Here is an 11,861-nt window from a genome sequence, read left to right on the forward strand (position 1 = left end):
TTCACCACATTTCATTTGATGTTGTCATCATTATATCATCATCTTTAATTTTCGTTATAGTGTCAAATGCAATTATTCAATGTCTTTTGAAACCTTAGGACTAGGAGGGGAAACATTATAAGCTATTCTTTCTTCTCCTTGCCCACTAGATCATGTGAAATGATTGCTTTGGTGTAGGTGTGTCATTGACATGTCACATAAAAAAAAGCCACGTGTCACACATCAAAGATTGCAGTATTGCCAACGATGTTACTAAAAGAATTCATAATTCAGGATTGCAATTTGGTTCGAGTTTAGATTTTGGAATGCCTTGCTTAGTATGGTGTGTTTAGTGGTTGGAATGATATAAGGATAAAAATAGAGAATTTGCATAAGTGGTGGTGAATGATTTTTTTTTCTTTAATGTTATTGTATGGTTTGTATCTTATTTTAATTATGTTTAAATATATTGTTAGTCTTTATATATGATTTTGTATTTATTTTGTTAATTTTTATAAAATTATTTTAATTATTTTAATATTTATATTAAGGTATTTTATATTTTAAGTAACTAGCAAAATTATTTTTTCATTTAAGTTTTTAAAACATAGCACGACATGTGTCACGATGATGTGACATTTTATTTATCACGCCATCATTTATAGAAATTTATTCAATGATAGGAAAAAATCATAAAATGTTTGAAATTAAAGTAATCGAAATAATTTTACTAAAATAATATATATATATATATATATATATATATAATATATATATATATAGTTTAAGATCAATAAAAAAAAAATATTGTCAACTTCGAACTGTAAATCACCCAAAGAAAAAAAATTGTCGAAGTCCAAAAGTACCTCTTTGAATCTAGAAAACTTGTTAACTGAGGGACAATAAAATATTTTATAATATTTTTTTTATCAAAAATATAATAATTTTTAAAAATATAGAAAACTTGTTAACTGAGGGACAATAAAATATTTTATAATATTTTTTTTATCAAAAATATCATAATTTTTAAAAAGTATATTTTTGTGATAAAAATTTAATATACCTATTATTTATAAATTAAATTTTTTTCACAAATAGAATGATAATTTTTTTTTTTTTTGCGTGATATTATATTTAAGTGTGATGTTGTAATTTTTAGTGACTTATTTAATTTTAGAGGAACAAAATAGTATAAATTATTAAGATAAAGATAATATAATTACTATTTATTATCTTTTGTATCTCTTCTAAATTTTTACGTTTATTTAAAACAAAAATATTTTATAAGAACAACACCTATTTTTTTTTATAAGAGTAAATTTATTTTTTATTAAATATGTTTAAGTAAAAAAATAAATAAAAACTTTGTGTAACAATTACTCACATTCCACTTAATTTGAATCCTCTTCTACCAATAGATAATGTACATATACAAGATTAAAAGGGTTAAAAACTAAAATAAAACTTAAAAAATAATCAATATTTGCAAACTAAATTATGACATCTTTAATGAATAAAGAAGTAATAAAATTTTCAGTCAAAAAATAAAGTATATTATAATACTAATAATAATAAAAATTAAGACAATTTCATCATAAAGTGAAAAAAATTATACAATAGAATAAAATATAAATAAAATATTAATATATTTTAACATATTAGATATAAAAATAATTATTACAAAAAATATTACATATAATTACATACAAAAAGTGTTACTATAGTTTATATTTACATCTTTTTTAATAATATTTCAACATATATTGTATCTGTAGTATATGTAAATAATTTTTAATAACAAGTATCATATCTCTATAAAATGTGTGTCATTACTTAATAATTTTTTTGTAATAAATTAATATATAATTTATGTATATATAAATAAATAAGTGTAAAATTTTAGTGGAGGCAACTGCCCCACTATGATATGAATGGATCCGTCCCTGCTCCGAATTCTGAAAATAAAATAAAACATATTTACATTTAAGACCAACAAACATAAAACATTTGTTATTTATATTCAAAGTGTAACAACCCAGCTAGCCACTACACTCTGCCCAACACCATAGAACCACACAGAAAGGACATGCATATACATAAGCAGCTACAATATATATATATACACGAGGTCCAATATGAGCTAACATCAGAGTATACAAATTACATCCAACAATGCCACACTAGGTAGCTAAAACAACAAAACATCAAAAGAATCAGCTCTGTCTGCCAGCTGCAGACCTGCCTCAACTCACCAACCTAGCCTTGCTCTGCTCCCATACAATGTATGATCATCGCAGTCCAAACACATGGAAACAACAAAGGGTAAGCTAGTGAAAAGAATCATCATACATATATATGAAAATACATGAATAGTAAACAGATACAGCTATCAGCACATCATCAACATACAGCTCATCAACTATACATCATAAACGGAAATAAACACACAATGCGTCGTCACGCATATTAGCTTGGAGATCTCCTATAACAGCTCAGCCTTACGACCTACAACAGCTCAGCCTTACGGCCTAAACCAACTTATATCAACATGTAGCACAACACAACATTCCAGCAATAATAACATACAACACAGCTCAACATTATACCGCACAGCTTAAACATCATAATTCAGCATTATCATCTAACAGCACAATAATATTCATTATTTACAGCTTAGCTCAGCATATAACAACATCTATCAGCAATTTCAGCATAATTCAACATATATTAGCATATAACAGCATATAAGACAACATATCATCCGCGCCTGGCGCACTCATGGTCGCACCCGGCGTAGCACAATCAGAGAGCATCAGGGCTCAAACGCGCCCGGCACAATACCTATTGCGCCCGGCGTGCTAGGAGGCAGAGACCTCAAAAAGTCTCACACGCCCGGCGTGCAAAACCGCGCTCGGCGCAAGGTAAGTAGAGACTTCCCCAAGGTCTCACGCCCGGCGCAATATCAATTGCGCCTGGCGCCACCTCTGGTAGAGACTCCCAAGGAGTCTCCACGCCCGGCGAGACAGGGTCACGCCCGGCGCCACACCAGAACCATAAAAAACCAAGTTACTTCCTGATATTGCGCCCAGCGCGGTCCCACCACGCCCGGCATAGGCCATCCAGAGGCTCACATTCTCAAGCTCGCCCGGCGCATACACCATTGCGCTCGGCGTGCTTGCCCAAATGGAGCCCTCAGGTGGTCACGCGCCCGCCGCGAAGAACTGCGCTCGGCATGATACTCAGCAGCAACTCACCAAGTTCAAAAATCTCTTCAAAAAATCTGCAAAACAGACAGGAAAATCCACATGCAATCGGCCCAAAACATCACATTTTCATCAAAGAGTTCAAAAACATCATCTTTTTACACATGCAACGACAATTAAGAAAAATCTCAAATTTTCATCAAAACTCTAAAAAACACCAAAAATGAATTTCATCACACACAGCCATCATTCCTCAAGAAATCAGCCACACAATGAGTTTAAGAACTCATTCCAACAGAATTGACTAAGAAACCTAGCTTCCCTTACCTCGGTACAAGAATTTCCGAGCTCCGGGATGAAGAAGACAATGAAGAAGGAGTAGAAAAGGGGAAGATGAGAAGCTTGAGAGATCTCCGCACGGCTCCAGAAGAAACAACCACCTACTCAACACCTTCAATCCAAATTCACCACAAGGACAAATGAGAGCAAAGCTAGCAAAAATGGAAGAAGAGAGTGAGAGTTTGAGAGTTGAGAGGAAGAAAGTGAGAAAACAAGCCACGGGTCTCACAACCTCCCCAACAACAAGAGTTTTCGTCCCCGAAAACAGACTTACTTGGGAATAGAAATGGATATCGCTCCCTGCACTGCTGTTCCACCTCCCAAGTAATCTCACCAGTAGGTGCATCCCACAACACTTTCACCAGAGCAATGGACTTGCCCCTCAGCTCCTTCAGCTTATGATCAATCACAGCTACTGGCAACTTCTCAAGTGTCAGATTCTCCTTCACCCGCACATCATCCAGCTCCACCACATGACTAGGGTCATGAACATACTTCCTTAGCTGGGATACATGAAATACATCGTGTAAGTTTGAAAGGGACGGTGGCAAGGCCAACCGATAAGCAATCAGACCCACACGCTGTATGATCTGATAGGGACCAACAAACATCGATGTCAACTTTCTTGCCTTCAGCGCTCTACCCACACCAGAGGTTGGGGTCACCTTCAGGAACACATGCTCCCCTTCGGCAAACTCCAAAGACTTTCGCCTCTTATCAGCATAAGATTTCTGCCTACTCTGAGCAGTCTTCATCCTCTCTTGAATCATCTTCACCTTCTCAGTAGTCTGTAGGATCAGCTCCGGTCCCACAACCACTGACTCACCATCTTGATACCAGCATAGAGGAGTCCTACATCTCCTACCATACAAGGCTTCAAACGGCGCCATCCCAATACTAGCATGAAAGCTATTATTGTAAGTAAATTTCACCAGTGGTAAGACCTCCTCCCAGCTTCCCAAGTGGTCTAACACACAAGCCCTCAGCAAATCCTCCAAGGACTGGATTGTCCTTTCTGACTGACCATCCGTCTGCGGATGATAAGCATAACTTAGCTTCAGCTTCGTGCCTAAGGCTTGATGTAGACTCTGCCAATATCTAGAAGTGAACCTCGGATCTTTATCTGAAATAATACTGGAAGGCACCCCGTGCAACCGTACTATTTCTCTCACATATAACTGCGCCAGCTTCTCCAAGGAACACTTGATGTTGACAGGCAAGAAATGTGCACACTTGGTCAACTGATCAACAATCACCCAGATAGCATCACTATTCCTAGCCGACCTAGGTAACCCGACGATGAAGTCCACAGTGATACTATCCCACTTCCATTCCGGAATCTCCATCTGCTGCATCAACCCACTCATCTTCTGATGCTCCACCTTCGCCTTCTGACAGGTCAGACAGGCCGCCACATATTCAGCTATCTCCCTCTTCATACCAGACCACTAAAGAGTCTTCTTGAGGTCTTGGTACATCTTAGTCATACCAGGATGTATGTTAAGTCTGCTCTTGTGGCCTTCCTCCAACACAGCTCTCTTCAGCTCAGCATCCTGAGATAGGCAAATTCTGCCCTTGAACCTCAAGATTCCATCGTCACCCAAGTCAAAACCAACAACCTTCTCGGTTCCTAGCAAACCAAGAAGCTTCACCAGCTCAACATTTTGCAACTGCTTAAGTCCAACCTACCTCAAGAACTCATTAGTTATGGTAATCATTCCATAACTAATGTGATCCTGAGCTAACTCCACACGGAGATTCAAATCTCTGAACTCCTCAACCAACTCCAACTCTTTCACCATCATACTAGACATGTGGATTGATTTCCTACTCAGCGCATCTGCCACAACATTGGCCTTCCTAGGATGATACATCAACTGGAAGTCATAATCCTTCAGAAATTCTATCCACCGCCTCTACCTCATGTTCAGCTTCTTCTGAGCAAGCAGGTACTTCAGACTCTTGTGATCACTGAAGACGCTGAACCGAGCACCATACAAATAATGCCTCCATATCTTCAAGGCAAAAACAACTACCGCCAACTCCAAGTCATGAGTGGGATAATTCCTCTCATGGTTCTTCAGTTGCCTTGAAGCATATGCCACCACTTTCCTGTTCTGCATCAGCACACACCCCAGACCCTGGTGAGAGGCATCACAGTACACATCAAAAGGCTCACCAAAATCGGGCAACACTAGCATAAGAGAAGTAGTCAACCTCCTCTTCAGCTCCTCAAAACTCCGCTCACAAGCATCTGTCCAAATGAACGAATGCTCTTTCCTTGTCAGCTGGGTTAGAGACGCTACTATCTTGGAGAATCCCTTAATGAATCTTCGATTGTAACCCGTTAGACCCACAAAACTCTGAATATCAGTGGAAGTTCTTGGACGCTCCCACTGCAACACCGACTCTACCTTAGCCGGATCAACAGCAATCCCCTCAGCTGAGATCACATGTCCCAAGAACTTCACCTCATCCAACCAAAATTCACATTTTGAAAGCTTAGCGTACAGCTGCTTCGCTTTCAAAATCTCCAGCACCAACCTCAAGTGCTCACCATGCTCCTCTAGGGTCCTTGAATAAATCAGGATGTCGTCAATAAACACCACCACAAATTTATCCAAGAAGTGCCGGAAGATCCTGTTCATGTAATCCATGAACACTGCCGGGGCGTTGGTCACACCAAACGACATCACAACATACTCATAGTGACCATACCTAGTTCTGAAAGCAGTCTTCGGTATGTCACCCTCCTTCACTCTGATATGGTGATAACCTGACCTTAAGTCAATCTTGGAAAATACCGATGCTCCCCTTAGTTGATCCATTAAGTCATCTATCCGAGGAAGTGGATATTTGTTCTTAATGGTCAACTTATTCAACTGCCGGTAATCAACACACAGTCGACTACCTCCATCTTTCTTCTTCACCAACAACACGGGAGCACCCCACGGCGAAACACTCGGCCGCACCAACTACTTCTCCAACAGGTCCTCCAACTGACCCTTCAGCTCAACCAACTCAGCAGGAGCCATCCTATAGGGAGCCACCGACACTGGCTCCGCACCTGGAACCAAGTCAATGCTAAACTTCATCTCCCTAACAAGAGGCAACCCAGACACCTCATCAGGGAACACCTCAACAAAATCCCTCACCACATCAATCTCCGCAATGACCCTTTCGGTCTCCACACTCATAGCAGCAAGCAGAAGGTAACACTCTGCTCCATCTCTCAGCAATGATTCAACTTGACCAGCTGAAATCAACAGCTCCTCCTCGACCTGAGGAAAGATTAGCCTCCTATTTTCACAATTTATAAGGATGTGATTGGTAGACAACCAATCCATCCCTAAGATTATGTCAATGTCCACCAAAGGTAAACAGATCAAGTTCACCTTGTATCTCTTCTCATTCACCTCATTCGGACAACCAGCACACAGCTCCGAAGCAACTACCGAAGCAGAAGCGAGTGTCGACACTAGCAATCTCAACCCCAAATCACATACCGGCACACCCAACATAGCAGCACAAGCATAAAAAATAAAGGAGTGGGAAGCTCCAGAATCAAACAAAAACATCACATCCTTACCAGCAGCTCTGCCCTTCCCCTTCACAAGATCTGAGGAAGTAGAAGCTTCAGCCCCAGTCAAAGTGAATACTCTACCAGTTGTAGTGGGTCTGTCACCCCTCTGAGCGTCGCCTCTCTGAGTATCACTCTTCTGAATACCCCTCTCCGGTCTGTTTCTAGTGGGACAGTTGAACGACTCATGGCCCATCTGTTGACACCTGAAACACCGGCTTTCCGTGTGTGGACAATCCCTGACCAAATGGGGCTCAGCACACCTGTAGCATCTAAGGGTAGCACCTCCACCCTGTCTCCCTCCTCTAGCAGCATCAGCAAGTTGCCTAATGATAGGACCCCCTTGCTGTGGTTGGGGCCTATCATATGGCTTCCTTTGATTTCCTCCATTCTGGGACCCAACTGGTCCCTCAACAGTCTTCATCACACGGTTGCCACCTTCCAACCGCTCAATAACCTTCGCCTTCTTCACTAAGACCGGAAACTCAGTGATGGCCATAGGCACCACCACCCCCTTTAGCTCATATTTCAGACCCTCAGCAAACTTCCTGCATTTCCAGGCCTCAGATATAGCTTGCGAATAGAAACGAGTCAGGTGCTCGAATCTCATTGCATACTCAGACACTGTCATCCCTCCCTGGTGCAACCACATGAATTCAGCCTCCTTGGCGTGCCTCACGCTCTCCGGGAAGTACTTCTCCAAGAATACTCTCCTGAAGCACTCCCAGTCAACAGCCACTCCTCTAGCAGTAAGCATATGGTGAGTGCCCCTCCACCAATGCTCAGCCTCTCCTACCAGCATGTAAACAACGTATGCCAGCCTCCTTTCCTGAGAACATCCCAAAATAGCAAAGATCTTTTCCAGCTCACAGATCCAGTGGTCAGCTACCTTTGGGTCTGCATCTCCCTTGAACTGTAGAGGATGGCACTTCCGGAACTCAGCTAGATCCCGGCTCTCCTGTGACCCCGCGGGCCTTGCTGCACCAACCGCAGCTCTATCAGCATCCATCCGAGCAAAATAGGCATTTTGCTGCTGCATAGCCATGGCCATCATCTCCATGGCACGGGCTATCTGCTCATTGGTTATAATCATTGTCTACAAAAGTAACAGCATCTTTAGTATACAATAAATGAACCAAACAACAATCAACAGCACAGCAAACAACAATAAATCAGCATAACATAGAGTTCAGCACAACAAAAGCCTAAAAGAACCACCCCCAAAGAGTGCCCACTAGACTCGAATTGCTCTGATACCACTAAAGTGTAACGACCCGGCTGGCCACTACACTCTGCCCAACACCATAGAACCACACAGAAAGGACATGCATATACATAAGTAGCTACAATATATATATATACACGAGGTCCAATCTGAGCTAACATCAGAGTATACAAATTACATCCAACAATGCCACACTAGGTAGCTAAAACAACAAAACATCAAAAGAATCAGCTCTATCAGCCAGCTTTAGACCTGCCTCAACTCACCAACCTAGCCCTGCTCTGCTCCCATACAACGTATGATCATCGTAGTCCAAACACATGGAAACAACAAAGGGTAAGCTAGTGAAAAGAATCATCATACATATATGGAAATACATGAATAGTAAACAGATACAGCTATCAGCACATCATCAACATACAACTCATCAACTATACATCGTAAACAGCAATAAACACATAATGCATCGTCACGCATATCAGCTCGGAGATCTCCTACAATAGCTCAGCCTTACGGCCTACAACAGCTCAGCCTTACGGCCTACAACAGCTTATATCAGCATGCAGCACAGCACAACATTTCAGCAATAATAACATACAGCACAGCTCAACATTATACCGCACAACTTAAACATCATAATTTAGCATTATCATCTAACAGCACAGGAATATTCATTATTTACAGCTTAGCTCAACATATAACAACATCTATCAGCAATTTCAGCATAATTCAACATATATAAGCATATAACAGCATATAAGACAACATATCATTCGCGCCCGGCGCACTCATGGTCGCGCCCGGCGCACTCATGGTCGCGCCCGGCGTAGCACAACCAGAAAGCATCAGGGCTCAAGCGCGCTCGGTGCAATACCTATTGCGCCCGGCGTGCTAGGAGGCAGAGACCTCAAAAGGTCTCACACGCCCGACGTGCAAACCCGCGCTCGGCGCAAGGTAAGCAGAGACTTCCCTAAGGTCTCACGCCCGACGCAATATGAATTGCGCCTGGCGCCACCTCTGGCAAAGACTCCAAGGAGTCCCCACGCCCGGCGAGACAGGGTCACGCCCGGTACCACACTAGAACCATAAAAAACCAAGTTACTTCCTGATATCGCGCCCAGCACGGTCCCACCACGCCCGGCGTGGGCCATCTAGAGGCTCACATTCTCAAGCTCGCCCGGCGCATACACCATTGCGCCCGACGTGCTTGCCCAAATGGAGCCCTCTGGTGGTCACGCGCCCGACGCGAAGAACTGCGTCCGGCGTGATACTCAACAGCAACTCACCAAGTTCGAAAATCTCTTCAAAAAATCTGCAAAATAGATGAAAATCCACATGTAATCGGCCCAAAACATCACATTTTCATCAAAGAGTTCAAAAACATCATCTTTTTACACATGCAACCACAATTAAGAAAAATCCCAAATTTTCATCAAAACCCCGAAAAACCCCGAAAACGAATTTCATCACACACAGCCATCATTCCTCAAGAAATCAGCCACACAATGAGTTTAAGAACTCATTCCAACAGAATCGGCTAAGAAACCTAGCTTCCCTTACTTCGGTACAAGAATTTCCGAGCTCTGGGACGAAGAAGACAATGAAGAAGGAGTAGAAAAGGGGAAGATGAGAAGCTTGAGAGATCTCCGCACGGCTCCGGAAGAAACAACCACCTACTCAGCACCTTCAATCCAAATTCACCACAAGGACAAATGAGAGCAAAGCCAGCAAAAATGGAAGAAGAGAGTGAGAGTTTGAGAGTTGAGAGATAGAAAGTGAGAAAACAAGCCACGGGTCTCATACAAAACGGAGTATTTTTTTATATCGAATAAATATTTTAATTTATGCTAACATATATTTAATCAATTTTAGGAATTGTAACATTAAATAAAATAAAATAAAATTTATATACATTTAAGACCAACAAATATAAACTTTTGTTATTTATATTCAAAACGGAGTATTTTCTTTTATATCGAATACATCTTTTAATTTATGCTAACATATATTTAATCAATTTTAACTAGATAATAAAATATGTATAAATGGACAATTGTGGTTAAATAAAGAAAAAAAATGATTAATATAATTTATTTATATTTCCTTAAGCCATCAACGCAAAGGTCTAAGGTCGTTAGTTCAAATTATCATAACCGAGAATAACTAATAAATTATTAATGCAAAATTTGTTAAATATATTAGTCGAGAATAATTTATTTACATTTTAATTGATATTTTTTTTTACTTTGATATATCATAATGATGAAAAATATTAATTATAGGTTTTTAAAAATTATATAATAATACATAAAATTTTAATATTATTTTCTTTTATTTGTGCACAATTCATATCACAATCCATATAATACGATCCACAACATTTGTAACTCTATTTTGAAAATTGAACCATAAAATCGATGAAGCAATCATTTGACAGGTTCAAAAAAATTACAAAATTGGCTTAGCAAAAACTTGGTTAAAGAACCAAAAGCTCACGGTTCAAAATTCAGTTTATAATGGCTTAACAAAAGTTTTTAATATAATATTATTTTAAAAATTTTGCCATTTTTTTCAAGCATAAAAGAGAATTTCATGAGATATAATTTAGTATATGGAGTAGTTTATAACTGAAAATGACATAAAAAAAAAAAATATATATATATATATATATATATATATATATGATATCTTAAGATTTTGATTTATAATGTAATGTCAAGATAATTTGTGTGGTTTAATTAAAGTTAATTATTATTACCATTGATCCTAATTATAAACAACAAATTAAATTTTTCTTTGGTCCTTGTATTTGCATGGGGCATATCGATAATTCCACTGCTTAAGTCATCTTCTGCTAGTCTTCATCTTGCTACTTACTATACTTTGTGTGTTGTTTGCCTTCAGTCATGAGAATGGGAAGTTACTTACAGAAAGCACTCTAACGTTTAAGTCAGTTTTCAATGTCAGATAAGTCAATTGCAATTAATTTTGTAATAAATATCAAAAAGTGCCCCTTTCTCTCTCCATCATCAATATTTATACTAAGTTAGTGGGCTTGGCCCCATGTAGCAAGCCCATTAAAGTTTATAGGGTTTGCGAGTAACTTGTTTTACTTCATTATTGTAAGGATATACAGAAGAGTTTTCAACTTCATTTATTGGTTATGTCCTCCTGGTATAATCCTAATTATAAGTAATAATTATTAGATTTTAAAGCTACATAATACTAAATTTCTTTTATACCCTTCATTTATTGTTTACTCCATTTCTTATACATTTACTTATAACTAACATTAAATATATCAATCACTTAAAGTAAATGATATATTTGGAATAAAACATAAATTTATTAAAACTAACCATATTAATTACTTATCTTAATCTTAACAATTTGTTTTATGTTGTTTATAATTAAGAAAAAAAGTAATATTATCTTAAACATAACTTTTAATTTTAAAGAAACACTTTTCTTATTATGAAAATGAAAAACTCCAACCAGCTAACAACCTAACAGTTTGGATGCATTATCGTACTAT

The 11,861-nt window shown here is 38.8% G+C and overlaps 1 protein-coding gene across 1 annotated transcript; it reads right to left on the bottom strand.

Moving 5' to 3' along the window:
* Positions 1-3,171: 3,171 nt before the first annotated feature.
* On the bottom strand, positions 3,172-8,140 carry LOC145955129 (uncharacterized). Its single transcript, XM_083069837.1, has 5 exons — positions 6,917-8,140; positions 6,596-6,802; positions 5,141-5,206; positions 3,510-3,622; positions 3,172-3,259 (listed from the first exon to the last, which is right to left on the bottom strand). Exons 1-5 carry the CDS (start codon positions 8,138-8,140, stop codon positions 3,172-3,174), a joined length of 1,698 nt encoding a protein of 565 aa, XP_082925963.1.
* Positions 8,141-11,861: the final 3,721 nt, after the last annotated feature.

This window comes from Cajanus cajan, chromosome 2 (genome assembly GCF_000230855.2).
Source record: "Cajanus cajan strain Asha chromosome 2, NIPB_CcT2T_4, whole genome shotgun sequence".
In the NCBI taxonomy this organism is placed as follows: domain Eukaryota; kingdom Viridiplantae; phylum Streptophyta; class Magnoliopsida; order Fabales; family Fabaceae; genus Cajanus; species Cajanus cajan.

Excerpts from the sequence above, each read along its gene's own strand:
- LOC145955129 (XM_083069837.1), bottom strand. The coding sequence starts at position 8,140 with ATGCAGCAGCAAAATGCCTATTTTGCTCGGATGGATGCTGATAGAGCT. Across the intron at positions 5,207-6,595 it reads TGAAGTTTAGCATTGACTTG|GTTGGACTTAAGCAGTTGCA; the intron begins GTTCCAGGTGCG and ends TTCTTGAGGTAG. Across the intron at positions 3,623-5,140 it reads GTTTGCTAGGAACCGAGAAG|GTGGTTGTTTCTTCTGGAGC; the intron begins GTTGTTGGTTTT and ends GGTGTTGAGTAG.